Below are 19,779 nucleotides of genomic sequence, written 5' to 3' on the forward strand. Positions count from 1 at the left end.
CTACCGACATACTATCGTTTCTTATACGAAATTATGATTCTTGCCTTTGAATCTTCGATAACTAAAATCCACTTCGATAACTAAAATATTGTCTTTGTTGCAAAGTGTTGAAAATTTTTCCCAAGTAAGAAGACTTAAAATAATAAGTATGATCAGCAGCGGACTTTTTTTTATTAATTTAAATCTAAAATAGTTTAAAACCAATATATATTTTCGAGTAATAAGTTAACAAATAAATCTCCTTTCGTTACGGTTAACGAAAGGCGGTAATTAAGGCATAAAAAAGAACGTCAAAGCAAACTACAGCTAAACTGAGAAATTAGTATCTTTATTCGTTTCAATAGCCTTCATTTATTGAAATAAACACGTAGACAAGCAGAATATTGGGGGAACAGAACACACACGTCTGAAATAACTAGTTAAAAATAAATAATTGACAGACGTTAGTAGAAAAGGAGCGATCGTTCGGCAATACTGTACGAACTCCAAACGTTGGAGCACGTCTGGAGCTGACGGGGAATCTATTTCGGGATCGCGGCCTCATGCTTCTACTTACCCAAGCGATCGGCTCTTTGTCTTGATTAAAGTATTTACATCGGTCATTGCCTATATTAAAATCGCGAGTTCCTTATAAAAGTATTCCAAAATGGGAAATATATTCAGTGGTGCTCCGACAGGAGAGAACGCTTCAGTCGCGAGTGATAAAATCAAAAGTGATCCTGAGATAATGGAAGATATTATTGAAACTGGTCATAAATACAACACAGAAGAATTACGTGATACAGAGAGCGATGACGACAGTAGAGCTAAAAGGAAAGAAGAAGAGATGAAAGAATTTCGAAAACAATTGAATATTAAACGTGAACAAAGAAGAGAAATATTGTCAAGACATAGAAACGAGAAGAAAGAATTGGAAAAATCTTTAAAGAATGAAATCGTGTTAAAAATAGAACTAGCAGAACAAAATAAATTTCTACGTGACTTGTTAAATAAAAACAATATCGAAATACCTGAAGAGCTTGATGCTTGTAAAGAGAACATAAATGTTGGAGAAACTGTTTTGCAAATGAAAGACGAGTTAGAAAAAATAAAATCCAATAACAACAAATTAAGAGTTCAACTAGCCATGACAAATAATGCTTTACAGAATGCTTATTCAGATATGACGGAACTAAGCGCACAGAATACGGAATCTTTTAAACAAATTAAGTCACTCAAAGAAGTTATAACAGTTAGCAAAACTATGATCAACTTGCGAGAAGAACAGTTGAATGAGGTAAGTTAAGTGTTAATTAGATACGAGATAATTTATTGAGAAATAGTTTGTGAACTAATATTTCATAATATCATTTACGTCAACATTATCGAAATTGAGACACAAAATATTTATTGTTTGTCGATTACTAAGTTATTCATCTCCAAAATTCTTTTAAATTAAAATTAATGAATACTGTCATGAACAAGTGACCAGCAATTAGAAGGATCGATCACTTCTTGTTATTATTTTTATCACTTAAATTTTTATTTTCAACTTCTGTCGTTATGTTCATTTATCTATTAGAAATAGATATCTTTTAATTTATAGATTCTATTCTGAACATTGTCAGGAATTGAAGGCATTCATAGACTTAACATAAAACAGTAAACGAAGAGTTAGTGTTGCTCCTAAACCACATTCCACAAAATATCCTTTTTTTGTTCTCCTTTGATTTAGAATTCTCTTACGAAAATTACAGAATTATACAAAATTATATAGTGAGGTTTTTTTGAGCAGTTAAAAGTTCCATCACCGGTCAAAGACCACAATAACGCATTGAACGCGTCGTTTTAAATGCGTTTGGCAAAGAATTTTGTCATTGAGCCAGACGATACAATGTGCTTCGTAAACAATATACGTCTTAAAATCAAAATGACTAAACACATCGTAAGATAGTTACGCATTAAATTTTCAATTGTTTTTCAGTTAAAGAAGAAATTAAAGGAAATAGAGCAGTCACTTGCTGATAGAGAGACACATATGCTGTCCGCAGATTTGAGACAGGAATATGAGCGTCAACTGCAAAATATCCGTACATTGCGAGGCCTCTACGAAGAAAGGGCACGACTAGCTGAAGTGACTAGGCAAGCTCTATCTAGAGATCTTCAAGAACAAAAAGAATTGCACCAGGCAGAAGTTAAAAAGTGTGTTCATTTTTCTTTACATTATTTCGATAGTAGATTTTGTTTATTTATTCACAAAAAAATACAAGTCAAAAGTTTTAAAAGGTCGCCAAACTGCACAGCAGTATCATAGCGACATACACTCATTCTCTTCATGTTATACGTAACCAACTGTTGCTTATAGTGTAAACAGAGCAGTTTAAGCAAGTTTTCCGAGGAATACTTTTTTAATATTAGATGTACTTCAGAATAGAATTCTGGAAGTTAACAAATATGACGTAAAATTGATTTTTTTTTCAGGTGTCAAGACTTGTCTGTAAAAGTAGAAGAACTTGAGTCTACTGTTAATGCATTAGAAGAGCAAATTAAAGAGAAAATAAACGAGATAGCTTCTTTAAAGAACGAAACATACGGTCTAAAAGCAGAAATGGAAGTAGTCAATAAGGTAAACTTTCTTTCGTTTAATATTTCTATTACTTTTACAATATAACATTTATTTACTTGAACGAATTCGATATTTCAGCTATTCTCCCAAGTTCTTCTAGGATACAAAAATAAACAAGATTTAGATAAGCTTGTCAATCGTCTAGAAGAGAATCACGGTATCCTCACACAAATGGCAGAACAAGAGAATGGATCTGAAGCTTCGTCAGCATTACCCAAGCTTCTCCTGCAGCTGGTCAGCCAAGTTGAGGAAACTGATGAAAGTAAATCTAAAATATCAGTTAATACCGAAGAAGAAACTGTCAAAGAAAACATTCAAGGTGTATCAGGTAATTTTCATATATTATCTTAAATTGCGAACCAAATTAGTAAAGACGAAATTTTTAGAACATTTATGTTACAGATACGCAAAGTACAGAAAACCCCAAAGCAGAAGAAATTGTACAAAATCTTCCTAAAGTTTGGAGAGTATTAATTGAGCTCTTGAGTCATCAAACTGAACCACAATCAAATGACGATGTTAAAGTTTCGTCTTGCTATAAATCAGTGGAGACGAAATCAGGACCCGTATTGGTGCCGAGTGTTAGCCAAACCTACATAAGATTAAAGGTAAATTTGTACTATTATCTACTCTTAATTTTCCTGAAATTTTATTATGAGCAATGACTCAATAATGAAGAATATAATTGAACCGAAATACGTTCATGACCAACCTTTTGCATTTCTCATACAAAAAAGAGCCAGTCTATTATAAGAATTGGCAGTGAACCAAACTTCGTGCAATTTTTAAAAAACAACACGTGTACTGCCAGCTTTCTTATTACTTTCATTTTACAAGATCGTTGTTGATCGTATATTTAATCAAAATGTCCCTGTGTCTTTGTTTCAGGATTTAATAATTGAAAAGCTTGGTTTAATCAAAGAAGTTAACCGAATGAAACAACTAAATGGACACTTAGAAACTCGCTTACAAGAACAAGAAAGAAGATTATGTCTCGTGACTACTGAATTAAGCAAAACGTGGCATGTAGTAGGCCGTTTAAGGAAACATCACCATCAATTACACACTCATGAAAAAATACTTAAATACGAGTTACAACAAAAACGAAAACTACTGAACGAACTTAAGGAAGAACTGGAATATTGTCGTGAAAAGTGGAAGCAAGCCCGAGAAAAAAATTCTCAGTCTGAAAATGACTGGAAAAACCTTCGAGCCGAGTTTTCTAGTCGTAAAACTAAATCCGTCTCGACGTTTATGAATAATTCTGCTGAAAGTGGATACAGTGACGAAAGACCTTCCGACGAATCTTCCGATTCAAATGATGAAAGTGAATATGTAAAGGAACCACAAGTAAGATGCAGGAAGAAAATGAAGAAGTCAATCGAAGTAGGAGTAGATTCAAGCGCAGACTTTAATTTAGCAGCTGAAAGAGAAGACCCTGCCAGTGATATGTTAGATGTTGCTGATCTACCCTTGGATAATCAGGAGCCAGGACCCATAGAAGTATCCGATTCATCTATACACTTGGATGAATGTGAAAAAATATATGCAGAAACAGAAGACGAAATAGGTGATATTGGTAATGATTCTTGTATAGAAGAAATTTCCTTAGCAGAACATGGTGTTAACAATCAATCTTGTGACGATGACTCCGAAAACGTAGTTAGTATCGATACTGGCATTACTAGCCCCGAAAATGTTATACCTGATAAAGCAACTGAAATGTACATTTTAAATGATAATGCAGAACAAAATGTAAGCTTAGAGATGCGCCAAGATAGGATCTCACTTTCGAAACAGACTGAATTAACATCTTATATTGATAAGCAGATAAAAAGTCCAATAAACTATACCAGCGGTCCTTCCACGTCAAGTGAACACGCCAGTAGTAGTTTTAAAGAAAATCAGAGCAACTTATTAGAACATACTGATAACAAGGATCATCAATTAAATTCACCTACAGACAAAGAAAACGAGGTGAATCTAAACGAAGTTTCATCAAGCGACTTAAAAGAAACAGAAACTACTTCAAATCCATCCGTATACGAAAACAGAGATACTTCGGCGTCTTTAGAGCCTTGTATTGATTTTAAGGCAATCTTAGAAAATATTAAAAAACAGGATGAACGTCTCGCAAACAAAGATCGAAGGCTCCAAAATTTAGAAAATGGATGTTCCGATGTAATTAAGAGTATAACAAATACTCTTCAAATGAGTGATTCAATTTCAGATAAATTACAAACTCTACATAAGGAATCCACCAAATCATTTAATACTCAACCCAGTGGATCTGCAACTGAGAGTCGAGAAAGCTCTACAGAATCTTTAGAAAATAAACCAGAAGCATCGACATCTGAAGTGGATCACGAGGCAATGTTTGCGGCTCGAGACGAGCGACTTAAAAGATTAGAAGAACAAACGAAATCTTTGGTAAAAAGTGTTAATAAAACGGCTACAAAAGGTGTTAAAATCAACTACAAGTTACAGGAACTACACAATATATACGGTTCTGAAACATCACGTGCTGGAACACCCTCCGAAGACAACGAAGACGATTCTCAAGGTAGCAGTCATGAGAAAGAAAACGAAAAGCAATAAATTAATTAACTTGTGTTATATTCTTATTTAATTGGTTGGTTACAAAAGTATGTTAAATTTTATTGATACATTTAAATTATTTTTTGATATGTACTTAATTGTGGAACATTAAAATTGTCTTTGTAATGCTTACTTTGCATTGAAGTTGCACCCAAAAAGTAAAAATATTACTCGTAACAAAATATACTACTCGTAAATTATTTCAGTGGTATCAAAATACCTTAATAATTAAAATCTCTAACTCATTTATACTTTAATACTTCTATTACTAACATTATATTTGAATCAACAAAATAAGCATAAAAACAAATTAACAACACCATGACTTCAATATTTTATTTTCGATACCAAACATTTATACCTACAACACATAAAATAAAATCAGGTACATTACATTACGTTACGTTGTACGTATTTAGATAAAATGTAATCGTAAGATACAATTCTTTTTTGCAATAACACACACAAAACAACAATCGTCACAAAGTTACAAGTTTTTACTTCTACCTTTCAAATCAAACCTAATCAATACGACACTGAATAATACAGGCGAAACTAAAAAAAACATATAATTTTAACTACTGCTTTGGAACAGCCGCTGTAAAATAGAAGCTAGTAATACAAAAAATTTTTTAATTTAGCAACTCTTTCTTAGGCGTTACAAAAATATGCAGTCACTGGTACTCGACTGGTACAAAGCTTAACAATAATCTACGTAAAAACACCAATATAAAAATTAAATAAAAAAAAACTAGATTACACTTTGTCTTCGCATTTATTATCTGTGATGTTAAAAGATTTATTATCTACGCCTTCTTTTCTTTGCTTGCCGTCCAAAACTCCTGTGCCTTCCTCCAAAACAGCGACAACAACCTTTTGAACTTTATTAAGGGATTTCGTTTCTGCCGCTCCATATAAACGCCAAGCCCAAATCGATAGAAGTAACATTTCGAATATTGTTATCGTGTATTGTGTGACTGTAAAATATAAAGAAATATCTTTATTAATCTATTTAAAAAAGCATTTAATAAATAAAATTAAATTCCAACAATAAACTAATAAATTCTCTTACCATTCACCAAAACTGTTGGATGTAGAGACATAACGCAGGGTAACATTGCAAGATCAGACAACAGTTTAGACAAACCGCATTGCAACTTCACTATGATGAGCACCAATTGTAGCGCAACGAACTTAGGCCGAAGTACAACTCCGATACCGTTCGCCGCCCGAACACACATTATAACACCCCACATACCAGACAGTATAGACGCGGCAACGAAAAATTGGATGAAAACTATTACATGACGATAAATCATCTGAAATGAAAAAAAAACAGTTACTTGATTGAAAAGAATAACCGAAAAATCACGAACGAAGGGAGCGGGAGGTTAAAATCACTTGTATTTGTTGTATGAGCGAGATTAATTTAATCAAGTTATATTAACCTATATTTAAAGGTAATATTTTGAAAATATCAACATTATACTAAACATACACATGATTTTGGGTAGTGTATAACCTCACCACGTCTCAAATGTTAGGTGGACGTCAAATTGCTTTGATATTTAAGCGAATTCAAATGGCCTCTTGCTCGTTTGCCATATTTCTCTTATAAAAAAGTAGTCTAGTAGTCTACTAGTATGAATACAAATAATAAATAATATCTATATTCGTATGTTTGTATAAACCAAAAGTTTATCCAATAGTTTTTCTTTAAAATTAGCTTTACCATGTCCTCTGCCCATAACACCAGTATGATGACGTATAGTACCCCCTGTACAATGGGTATTTGCAGCACCAAGCAACGCAGCCAAGTCAAACTCCTCCTGTTTAAAAATCTATCCTTGAGTTTTCATTACACAAACAACGATACGAAAAAATATCACAGTAATTTGTTTAAGTTGCTATACATAAACACGGTGGTAAGTCAATATTTAAATAAAATTATAATTTATATTTATATCATACTAAATCTCATTTATGTTTTGTTTAAAAACTGACAGACTCTTTTATAATAGAGATATAGATAAAAATTATTTACATTCACCTTACTAATATTATAAATGCGACAATTTAGATCGATGAATGTTTGTTAGAAGGCATCTCCGTAACGGCTCAACGGATATTGATGAAATTTGGCACAGATATAGAACACAGTCTGGAAGAACACACAGGTCTCTTATTAAGTTTTTAATTCCGCACGAACGGAATCGCGGGCTATAGCTAATATTAAATTAGTACTTGTTTCACAGTTAAGACCTTTTTTAAAAAAAAAATAATGAAAATTAAAAGATTAAAAAACAAGCTTATATCACGTTCCTGTAATTAAAGGAAAATTAAAAAAAGAGATAACTACTCGTCAAGACGATTCAAACGAGCCCAAACTTGATGAGGCTGTGTTTTTCATTGTAATGTTCCTATGACCAGCTTCATCTGCATAATAATGCATTGCATGCGATTTATACATGTCTACAAAATTTTAGCTCAATCAGTAATCTGGATATGTATTAAATTTAATTAGCAAGATTTTATGACAAACATCGGGACAGGAAACTAAATAAAAGCTTGTAAAAGCGAACAATATTTTATGAGTGGAGACAATAAACTTTATTTGTTGAACAATGAATGATGCCGCAATATGTCGCAATTAACACATCGTCGGTCACAAAATTGAAAAGGAGGGTAAATATCCACGAATATCATATTTTATCGCACTTAGCTTGATTAATGTTTATAGACGCGTGTTTACCTTCTGTAAGGTGCGTGTTTCAAATTACATTTACAATTATTTTAATTACTCCGTATATCACTTTACATAAAAAGTCCTATAACTTGATATTATATAGTCTTTACTTTCATTAATGATCAAAAATTAATTAAAAAAACATTTTCAATTGCGATTGTTAGGTTTTTAGGTTACACGTAAAACACTTAAACCCTATTCCTTAGACTAACTGGTACTGGTACAATAATTCTATATAAAATTGTAAGTCTTTAGGCCCAGTAGTTTGTAGGTTATTTATTTATTATTGTTTAGCCAGTTTCTTATTTTATTAAAATATAAAAAAATAATTAATTAATATTGCCATACTTATCAATTTTCGGTCTTGGAATGATACAGCAGGGCCAGCAGCAACACGGCAACACTCGGGTCTCCAAGCGAGATTCGCCCGCGCGTCTGTAATGCAATCAAAACGTTGAGTTTTCACTTCCAATCACGTTGTCAACATTGTTCTCCCTTAAATTCTTATAAAAAAAACCCTCTAAACTCTAAAGAAAGTTCTCTTCTTTCTTGTAACATGTCTATATTGTATAATTATTGTTATTTCGCAGTCGGTGTCGGCCGAAGTAAATAGGTGACATTTTATATTTGAGATGTATTAGACATACTTACGTTTATGTCCCTACTTAGGCCGAAACCGACTCCAAAATAACAATAATTATACAATATAGACATGTTACAAGAAAGAAGAGAACTTTCTTTAGAGTTTAGAGGGTTTTTGAAAGAGAGAAGTAGGAAAGAAAGAAGTTTTCATGACATTATTTTGTTTCTTTTTAGTGTATTTTGTTTGAGATTGTTTTTTATGGTACTTTTGAATGAATTTTGTTTGAAATTGTTTTTTTATGTTACTTTTGAGTGAATTTTGTTTGAAATTGTTTTTTTACGTTACTTTTGAGTGCATTTTGTTTGAAATTGTTTTTTTACGTTACTTTTGAGTGCATTTTGTTTGAAATTGTTTTTTTTTTAAGTTACTTTTGAGCGCATTTTGTTTGAGATAGTTTTTTTTGTTTTGAAGTCGGCTATTTTTTTTTCTTAAAATGTTTGTTTTATTTCTCAATTTTTAGTGAATTTGAAGTTTAATTACAAATTTCCTTAATACGTATAAGGACATAAATAAGACAAATAAAGAAAAGGACTTTCCTATTTAATATGTGTGTACTTCAATTCAAAAACTAATTTAGAATACACCAGATAATCACTTATCCTTTAAACAATGAAATAATTATCAAAATCGGTATACAAATTGAAAATTAACGAACTAATACATCGTAGCGTGCCTTTAATTTTGTCCAGCCGCGCGCCGCAGTAGCATTTTTCGAATGCGCGTAGTTTTTAATAATTTAATATCTTCCAAACTATTGATCAGAATTACATAGTTTAAAAGCTAATGTAATCTGCATTTAATACTCTAGCCATCAAACATATTTATTTGGATAAGGATTCATATCGAATATAATATAATAGCGCCGTAAGCTTACGACGCTGTTTTTCGTGTGCAATTTAATCGAAGTTTGTTCATAATAACATGGTTTTTGTGAGACATCCATAGATGATAGATATATGCCACCTGAGACTTTTATTTAGCAAATTTAAGGATCTATAATTACTCGATACATCATTTTAATGTAGGTCATATAGTTTGACCTACGTAAGCCCAGAAAGCAAATTTGTGCTATTCATTGTAACGCGATGTAGCATTTTTCGTTTCCGCGTAATTTTATTCTTACGATATCTCCTAAACTATTTGACAGAATGATATAGTTTCAATTGCAAATATAATCTACATTAAATTCTCTTGATAATGAACATATTTATTTACATAAGGGTTAATACTGAACTTGAATAATAGCGTCGGAAATAGGGCATGAATTTAATTAATGTTTCTAAAGAAAAAAATGGTTATTGTGAGAAAACTATAAAAGATAGATATATGCTATCGCGGACTTTTATTTAGCACATTTAAAGAGCTACAATTCGCCATACATCATTTTTATGTAGGTCCTATAGTTTAGCCTACGTAAGCGCTGAAAGCAAAAATGTCCCTAATTTCCGCAACAAATTTTGAAGCTATATTCAAAATCTACTAGTCTTCTAGTTATTTAAAAAAAAAAACAAAAAAATGGGACCCACCTGCAAGCACTTCCTTTCGATTAAAACAATTTTTATCAAAATCGGACCGCCAGGGGCGGAGTATCGCGGTAACACACATAAAAAAAAAAAAAAAAAAATTCAGTCGAATTGATAACCTCCTTCTTTTTGAAGTCGGCTAATGATATGAAAATATAATATTATGTGGGTTTATTCGCAGTGACAATTAAAGGTAAGATTTGCCCTGCTATAAGTAACTAAAAAATTAATGTTCGATATTAGTTTGTCCTTCAACAATATTGTAACGAATATTTGGAGCATAAATATTTAATACGTATGTCGTAATTTCTTCATTGGTTAATTCTTTTAAGCTTTTAACGTATGTAATCTACTAAAACATAACTATTTTAAGTTTATTACAGGATTTAAGACAACTTTAGTTAAGTATTCAATGTTGTCAGTAACTTTTTATTTTGGTCTAAAATTTTTATATTAAAAAAAAGGAATGAATAAAAGAAAGTCTGTAATTGAAATTGCGCTTGCGCTGGTCCTATTTTAATGCTCACCTTTAATGCTGCTTTTGCAGATCAACCAAAAAAATTAAATTTAGATTTAGAACGAAGAATGAGGAAAGAATGTAACGGTTGATTAAACTTATTGCTACATAATTTAAGCGATCTCAATAGAATAGCAAGGTTGATAATATTCAGTCTAGCAAAATTTTTTAATCATTCCAAATGAACTTCAAAGAAGTAAATCCGTTGTGTCGATACGAAGAAGTGATTATAATAGATAAAATTAGTACATTTACGTTACAAATATTGGTAACTGTTCAAAATGTGCATCCAGTATAAATGACGTTTAGTCCCATTACAAGCTGACCAACTTCACAATCTCTCGGTAACATATTTACCTGATGAACTGGCTTGGGCCACCGCACTCCGCAATGATGAGGCAAAAGAAGTTGTACATTGCCACCATGACCACCTCTTGCGCTATAGCCTCCGCCACCAGCGTTGCTCGCGGCACTACTATCGCTATGTAAGCCGCTGATGCTACAAGCTGTAATCCAAAGAAAACACGCCTTTATACCAAGATACATTAAAGTATAAAATAACGCTTTTACACAAAAAACAAATCCATTGTATACCGATGCTACTAATTTAACACTTCAATTTTTCTTCAGTAACTTTTTAAAACGTGTTATATGAAGTGTAAATAATGTGGACCGTACATACATAAAATATTCTTCAATATTGAAAACAATCATGGCTATCTATTTAGGCTAGTCCTGGGTTTTTGAAATTTTAATTTATCTTGTAACTTTATAATCATATCTCTCGATTACAATTTAATAACAATACAAGAGAAAGTACGTTAAATGACTAAGTTCAATCTTATTTTATGACGTATTCGTATGACGTCATTCAATAACAGTGTGATTTCAAACTATGTTTCTTTTGTCCAATCAAGGAATAAATTATATTTATTTCATACTGAGGCCGTACGTGAGAGGGTCCAGATTTTATGTTATCTTGGATCATGCGCGTCATATCCACCACTTGAAAAATCAGATAAATTAAATTTAATAGATCAAAATATAATTATAGTAGTCCATAACATTCCTTCATACTAAATAATATCATATAATTTTGAACTTAGAAAATGTTAGAATAGAGAACTATACTTTTTACCTATGTAAAAGTTAAACTTATTTATACAATACAATGATAAAACCAAAGCCTTTGTTATTAAAAGGTAGTTTTTAATTACACTTTTTGCATGTCTTAGTATATCGGTCAAGAACAAACTATTTGAATAGACACTTGGGTATTAAGTATTTGTGAGAACCATTAACAAGAAACTGTGAGATTTTTTTAAGCAATACGAAGACACTAAAATCGAAATTCTCTAATAAGATAGATATCTTCAATTCCTATTATAATTGACATTCGTAAAACTGTTAAAATATTTCCTGTACAACATGACTGCGAAAAAAGTATCGTCCGCAGTGCTAGACTGGGCAGGGGCACTGCTGATCCCTCAACTATGATATAACACTTAATTATTACTAACTATTTTTTATAGGAAATATACGCCAATCCTCTTTGTTTAATAATTTAACAAGTAACACAGGGTATCATCGATATAGATTTTAAATTATTATTTCGATATTAAATTATTTACTTACTAGCTGTCGCCCGCGACTCCGTCCGCGCGCAGTTAAAAAATGGGGGGGGGGGGTTATGAAAAACAGATGTTGGCCGATTCTCAGACCTACTGAATATGCTCACAAAATTTCATGAGAATCGGTCAAGCCGTTTCGGAGGAGTATGGCAACGAAAACTGTGACACGAGAATTTTATATATTAGGTTATCTATACAATTATTTTTTTAACATGGCGGTAACCTCGTGAGCCAAAATTATTATAGAAGGTTTAGTAACATCGCTTTATTGATATCATACAGAAGTGTTGCTTAGGCAGTATTAATTGGAGTCAATGAGTGTTAATTGATACTCTCATTTGGAATTGTACGATACACACAGATAGGACTAAATAATAGCCAAGTCTATTTATTTTTTTCTTAACACATAACCCGATACAATATTTTTTGTAAGTATTAACATTTACATGACAAAATTAAATAGACCTTGATTCAAATTGATCCTTCGACCGATGTCCTAGTCAAGGTTGCGGGAGTGCACAGGAAGGCCTACGTTCAGCAGTGGACGAACCCAGGCTGGTTATTATGATTCAATTTAAGTCGACTAATTATTAATCTAAGAAAATTATTTATTTACGTACCCCTAAGATAGTGTTTGGGTTTAAAATATTCAAATGATAACGCTCTTTAAGTCGGAAAAATATAAAAACGGAAATAACATTTTGACGATTACAGTTTACAATAGCAAATTGATTTTACAGTTTCAAACCTAGTGACCTAGTGGTAAATGCCAGCAACACCTGCTGCACGAATTGGTCGGCTCGCCCACTGCAATACCATGACCACACAGACGACAGGCGTGAAGTGGAAGTAATTCTGCGTTTCGTCTGATGAGTGTGCGTTCCGGAGGCCTAATTTTAGTCCTCTTTCCCTTCCCACCCTTTTCATTATAAGGAAAGGTTGGTAAGTGTAGGTGGATGTAAAGGAGAAGGAGACGCATTGGAAGGGGAAATAGGCAAAGCATTTGCACTTGCTATGTCTATGGGCAGCGGTGACTTCGTCATTTCGGTTAAATCAGGTGGCCGCTAGCTCGTTTGTCACCCTATAATATTTAAAAAAAAAAAACTTATTTTATTAATACTTACAGGATAAACTGACAAAACGGTGGCGAGATTTGTCGAGGATTCGCGCCGTTTCTTGACAGCCGATCTTAATGTGACGGCGTATATTGTCCATAGTAATATAAGAACTACCAGGCCACTCGTCCAAAGCACCCATGCATATGGCTGTAGAGCTAAAAAAAGAAACAAGTCAAACACAAAAAAAAATTACAGTATCATGCGTAAATTGTATAATGAATTGGTTCGGCCATCCTATCAAGCGAAGCTTCTTGTTACGAAAATTAGATAAAAATCTTAAAGTAATCATTAAAATACATTTTCGAAATAAAGCATTAACAATAAGCATGATAAATGTTATTATTGCAAGATTATTAGCACCGTTTTTTAACAGTTGTAGACGAACGCAACAACAAATCTGTTATACTCGTACGTATAATATGCTCGCTCGGTACAATACCACGACTGCACAGAAAACTGACAGGCAGACAGGTGTCAAGTGGAATCAATTTCGGGTTTCATCTAATGAGTGTGCGTGCTCTAGACCTAAATTTACTCCTCTCTCACTTCCCACCCTTTTCATATAAGGAGAGGATGTGAAGGTGAAGTGAATTTGATGGAGGAGGATAACAGGAAGAGAAAACATTCTCTTACAGTGCGTCCTCCATCGATAAAAGGAAGACAACGAATCTGTAATTGCAGGTTTTTACAGCAATAGCGGTGGTTTGCCACCTTATGATATAAAAAAATCTAGACTTGGGAGTTATCCAGAGAGACATAATTTTATTAAAAGTTTTAGAGAAATTGTTAACAATATACAAACATATTTTATTTAAAAATAATCAAAATCATAATATGTAAAAATCCATTATTTTAATAAACAATACAAATATTCTGAATCAACAAACGCTGTCTGATAGAAATTCCATTCAGTTTTGCACAATCACGCGCGATGCTGTCCTGCGGCCACTCGCCTTGCGACATATACCAACGGCCTATTTGGTACAACCTCACATAACTACCATTACAAGAATTACTAACTACTAACTATACATTTAATCTTGCAGTAACACGTAATAATTAGAAATCTTAGTAGAAATTAGACCAATTTTTTTTTTTTTTTTGGAAATTATGGTACTCTTCGATTTTTTGTTGGGCATTGCCTAACCCTACTTATTTTAATGCGAGTCAATGTCTGACTGATCTCTCATAATTTGCTGTTTCTGCTAGTCCTTTTATTTGGGCAGAGAATGAAATTTCAGAATAAAGTACGTTTTCAATTAATTCAACGAAGAAATTATTGCTTATATGCAAAATGGAACTAACGAGTTTCGCTTGCTAAGTATTTTGCATTTTCTGGATAAAAATTTTGTCACATACAACACATGTTAAGTATTTTGTATTTTTGAGGCATTCATATCATGTAATTTAGGCATGTCATTAAATGATTGCTAAAAGTTTTTACTTTATTTGCACAAGAAACTATTTCTCTACACATTATGTATTTAAAAATGTCGCTATCTAAACTCCTGATAAATAATTCAAACGCTAAAACCGTGAAAAGCAAATAAAAAGAAATGATAGGCAAATACATTCCGGTTTTTGTGTAAATGCAAGAAAAAAAATTAATAAGTTTTCAGTAAAATACGCTGGTCTTACTAATACTATAAATGCGAATGTTTAGATGGATGGATGGATGGAGGTTTGTTTGAAGGTATCTCCAGAAAGGCTCAACAGATGTCGATGAAATTTGGCAAAGATATCGAACATAGTCTGGAAGTACACATAGGCTACTTATTATGTTTCTTTTTAATTCCGCACGGACGGAGTCGCGGGCGACAACCAGTAAGTACATATTTTCGTGGTAGAGCCATATTACATAAAAAATTGTCATTTTTTGTTTGCCTCCTTTTAATCATAAAAAATTGTCCATAGAAATACTGACGGAAAAAAGCCTTGCTCGAATAGGTTATTGTGCGAACTGCAAAGGATTGGAACAAATTGTTGCTGTTTTTCCAAGCAATAAATGCGTGCTGTTAAAACCAAGGTTAATACAAAACTTATGCGAACTTTTTGGTCAAGCACCATTTTTTCTAAGTAAAAAAAGACTTGGATCAACATCTGAGTAGCGCTTTGATGTTTTTAGAAGATGTTTTTTTCATTCATGTATTATTTTAACTTCTTATTTCCCTTCATAAATAACTACAGATCCTTGTACTAAAATTTAATACGGAAGCGATGTAGTAATTCGACTTTAAAAGTTGTACTCGTAAATTTTTCACAGAAAATCAATCCATTTCCGAGTCAAGGTAAACTTCGTAAGATCGCTGACACCTCGACCTTTTTATAAGTTTAATCACTGCGATTATCTTTTGCTTTCTGACACCAAAATCTCTTATAAATATGTTTTAAATGGGGATTTTGGTCTCAGAAACCTAATCCAAGTAACAAAGCTTTCAAATAATCAACAAAAATTTCAAATTTATAATATAACTATAATTTACAAAGGTTAAAAATTCTCTCTTTACTCAGTAACTTGTCAAAGTTTAGTTTTACGCAATTCCAGATCCAGCGCGTTTTTTTTGTTATCATACTAGTCATGCTAATGTTTAGATGGATGGATGTTTGTTTGAAGGTATCAGACCAGAACGGCTCAATGTATCTCGGTGAAATTTAGCATAGGGGGCGTCCATAAATTACGTGAGGTGTTTAAGGGGGGGAGGGGGTCGAGTCAAATCTCATCTAATCTTACGTTGGAGGGAGGGGGGGTCTCGGCAAAAATCACGGAATTTTTTTTCTGATTGAAACAAAAAAACAATTATACTATTTTGGTCCATTTAATCCAGATTGTACATGCATAAGATTTAATCTTAAGCGTAATCGTAATACGATAAAGATCATTCACTAATTCGTTCAATAGAAAATAATTTATAAATTTATAAATTAATAAATCTCACGTGAGATTGGGAGATGGGGGAGGGGGTTGAATAAAATCTCACGACATCTCACCAGGGGGGGAGGGAGGGGCAGAAAATTAAAAAAAACACCTCACGTAATTTATGGACGCCCCCATAGATATAGTCTGGAAGAACACATAGGCTACTAAGTTTTTTTTAATCCTTGCGGACCGAGTCGCTGGCGACAGTGAGTAATTTAAAAAACAATATTTAGAGGACATGCTCATGCTCAACTTGTATATAACGAAAAACTAATTTTTAAAATTTTTGTCTGTCTGTCTGTCCGATTATTCCGGGTAATCTCCGAAACGGCTCATCCCATTTTGACGGGAAGATTGCTAATGTATGCCGGAATATTATAGTCTACTTCTTTAATTTCCCCGTTGACGAAGTCACGGGCGACCGCTAGTAAATCATAAATGTTTACTCTATTATTTTAAGTTACCGGTCTTTGCTTACACAGCGTTATGCAAAAGTCATTCTTACTCCGACGACTTACGTAATAGGTACTATGTCTTAAACAAACAACGGCCAAGGCAAAATATTTTTCTTATCACACTTGACTAAAATAAATCAGGATAATTATGTAAAGTGACATATATGCCTATAATAAAAGAGCTAGTTTTCAACAACGACTTCTTTCTATTCTTATAAAAATTCTCTCAAAAATAAAAAATTAACGGATAGAAAAAGTTTACCTTTAACATGTTGTCAATATAATTTATAAAGTGACAAACAAAAATCAAGTAGGTACATAAGAAATTTATGAAGAGTTTTCTTTTAATTTTCAGACGAAAGTACAAAATGAACGAATTTTTTTAAGATCAGTTAAGTATCATACGTTAAAACCAGTCAAACCTACAATAAAAACGCATTTCCGGTAGCCGGAATTAAACCGGAATTACGTACATGATGGAACACATGCGACATTAAAATTAACGAGTCAATGAACGAGATTAAAACATAATGTTAAAATTAATTGAAGGAAACAATTTGTACATTATGTAGGTTAATTATTTTTTTATTTTCACAGACAATGAAAACAACCGAACACTAATTATTGTAATCTGCGTATAACTTTTTTGAAATCACCAGAAAGGGACAAAGAGCAGTAGATCGCCTAACTAAAAACTTGATAGATGACATACAAAAAACAGCTCAAACTTAGTTAAAGCGCATAATCTGAGTTCATGGTACATTCAAGGTCGAACCACATTCGAAAAATGTCCTTGCGTGCTTCAAGTAATACTGAAAGCTATGGAAACTTGGTGGTGTAAGGTTAAGTAGGTTTTTCTTGTTTATTTGTACTCCCCACTGCCAATGTTTTAGGGTGAATTTAGATAATGTGGACATTAATTATTATTAAAAAAAACTTAATTGGTAGCCCCTATGTTCTTTCAGATTATATTCTTCATCTATGGTTAATTTCTGAGAGATTATGCCGTTCTGGAGATACCTTTTAACATACATACTTTTCATCCATTCTTCCATACATACATCCAAGCATTCACATTTACAATATTAGTAAGATTGACCGCTAAGGTGTAAACCAGTGATGTTCTATTAAGCTTTTGTCGATAATATGCGTATGGTAATGATTTATGATTTTGTAGGATAGTTGGTGTTTGAATAATTGTATAAACTTGCGTCATGAAAAAGAGTAAACGAGAAATGAACCCGTTCTAAAATGTCGTACTCCCTAATTGTAGATGTTCGGCTTAAGCTGAAATTAATTTTTAAAATTACCTTACAAATATAAAGCTTTTTTATTTAGATAGCGATTTGCTTCGGGCATAGTCAAAAAATAATGCATCTCTACCTAAATTCTGAATAACATTAGTTAACATAATAATCCAATCATATTTAATAACACTTGAAATGAATAAATGTGTTATTACTTAACAATTCGCTAAAAAAAAATATTAAAACTTATTACCTGTCAAATAAGAAATAAAATCGGGCTCCAAAGTGAAGTTATGACAAAGTAGAGTCGTGTTCATCGCATTATTTTCATGGTGAGTTGTTTCCGGACTGACGTGACGGGATGCCAGTATACCATCCCCACTGCTTTCTTCACTCAGGCTCATTTTTATTAATTTACAATTTCACTTTTTAATTCACTCTTTTAGTGGCCAGTATTTATTTTTAACTCTATTATTTTTTCTTTTTTAAATCGTTAACATTTTTGTATATGATTTTAATTTAGTCGATACGCGCGTAATGCATTAAGAAACAAAGGCAAAGAAACGGGTTCTACGCAGCCAGGGTACGAGCGTACTGCCGATGTCGGCTGCCGAGTGGACGCCACGCTCACTTTCTTTCGACATTTCGGTGCTCGCTACATTAATTTAGTGTTGTTATAACACGTACTCGATAGAGCCAATTATTTTTTATAGGGGCACATTTAAACTTTACGACGAATCAAAATTTTCTTCTCCTCAAAAATCCTCAACAATCCTTTGAAGTGATGAATTTAGTTAAACAGACATTTTAAATAACAATTTTAAACAACATTTTAATACACTAATGTCTCGGTAATCATTAAAATTTCGCACCAGTATGCAGTATGGTCTCAATTTTCAAACTACGAAAAACTAGCCTCTCTTAATGTGGCGAGCCTCCGTCGATCTGATTTGGCCGGAGTAATCCATGTCCTGTCCATTACCCAAAATACGCGCATGACGTGGAGTTGCGGAAACTATAGTCCACTACTAGTACAAAACTGGACCTCTCAAATTCGATCAGAATAAAAAAAAACAATTTAAAAAGTAGACATATAAATATTCTAGTCCATTTCAAATAAAATTTCAAAGTTATCGATAACAATAACATTATTTAATGCACAACACTCGAGAACTACCTTCTTGATTACCACTCATCGTTATGAGGTAACAACAAGAGGGCCGAATAACCGACTTTGCTAATCACCTCAATTTTGTAATGTTACACTCATATAAAAAACTGCGAATTATTTATAAGTTTTAATGTTTGTTCAACATGGAAGTTTCTTGAATCACGAAAGAGAAAGTCATTGGTGTCAATGTCAACCACCGCCGCTTAGTCTTTAGAATCCGTGCTGTCTCCTTGGTTTAAGATTTATTTGAAAACTACATTACATTTAAAGCATTACAGTTAAAATACAATTCACTTTCTTATTTTAGCAATGCCTTATTTTTTCTTTTTTTATACACAAAAAAGTTACGATAAAACCCAAAAATTTTAATATAGTATTGACTCATAGGAAATTGATACATTGCAAAAAGTTAGAAGTCGTCTAAAAACCTTCTGTAAAAACTTCAATTCTGTTTTTTATAAATTTGGAATTTCTATTTGTAACAGAGGTATAAAAATTCCTGGTATAATTCTATACTTAACAAAGACTGTTTCTATGCGTTTCGCCACCAAAATATTCACGATGATAGAAAAAAATGAAACCTCAGTGCAATGACATCACTAACTTAC

General features: G+C 32.6%; 2 protein-coding genes across 2 annotated transcripts; one reads left to right on the top strand and one right to left on the bottom strand.

Annotated features, from left to right (window-relative positions):
- The first annotated feature begins 462 nt into the window (after positions 1-462).
- LOC106711323 (early endosome antigen 1) lies at positions 463-5,245 on the top strand. The gene is made up of 6 exons (XM_014503627.2): positions 463-1,276; positions 1,964-2,181; positions 2,461-2,605; positions 2,684-2,933; positions 3,008-3,213; positions 3,494-5,245. Exons 1-6 carry the CDS (start codon positions 647-649, stop codon positions 5,201-5,203), a joined length of 3,159 nt encoding a protein of 1,052 aa, XP_014359113.2. The 5' UTR covers positions 463-646; the 3' UTR covers positions 5,204-5,245.
- A 352-nt stretch (positions 5,246-5,597) lies between these two features.
- LOC106710734 (organic solute transporter subunit alpha) lies at positions 5,598-18,463 on the bottom strand. The gene is made up of 7 exons (XM_045680937.1): positions 18,254-18,463; positions 13,388-13,536; positions 10,990-11,138; positions 8,298-8,384; positions 6,936-7,032; positions 6,276-6,522; positions 5,598-6,180 (listed from the first exon to the last, which is right to left on the bottom strand). The coding sequence occupies exons 1-7, from the start codon at positions 18,402-18,404 to the stop codon at positions 5,960-5,962; spliced, it is 1,101 nt and encodes a 366-aa protein (XP_045536893.1). The 5' UTR covers positions 18,405-18,463; the 3' UTR covers positions 5,598-5,959.
- Positions 18,464-19,779: the final 1,316 nt, after the last annotated feature.

This window comes from Papilio machaon, chromosome 14, assembly GCF_912999745.1.
Source record: "Papilio machaon chromosome 14, ilPapMach1.1, whole genome shotgun sequence".
NCBI lineage: Eukaryota > Metazoa > Arthropoda > Insecta > Lepidoptera > Papilionidae > Papilio > Papilio machaon.

What these genes read in the sequence shown, in the direction of transcription:
- LOC106711323 (XM_014503627.2), top strand. Translation starts at nt 647, where the DNA reads ATGGGAAATATATTCAGTGGTGCTCCGACAGGAGAGAACGCTTCAGTC. An exon ending in CACCAGGCAGAAGTTAAAAA is followed by an intron (nt 2,182 to 2,460) that starts GTGTGTTCATTT and finishes TTTTTTTTTCAG; the next exon opens with GTGTCAAGACTTGTCTGTAA. An exon ending in AAACATTCAAGGTGTATCAG is followed by an intron (nt 2,934 to 3,007) that starts GTAATTTTCATA and finishes TTTATGTTACAG; the next exon opens with ATACGCAAAGTACAGAAAAC.
- LOC106710734 (XM_045680937.1), bottom strand. Translation starts at nt 18,404, where the DNA reads ATGAGCCTGAGTGAAGAAAGCAGTGGGGATGGTATACTGGCATCCCGT. An exon ending in CCGTTTTGTCAGTTTATCCT is followed by an intron (nt 11,139 to 13,387) that starts GTAAGTATTAAT and finishes TTTGGATTACAG; the next exon opens with CTTGTAGCATCAGCGGCTTA. An exon ending in TGTTATGGGCAGAGGACATG is followed by an intron (nt 6,523 to 6,935) that starts GTAAAGCTAATT and finishes TTTTCATTTCAG; the next exon opens with ATGATTTATCGTCATGTAAT.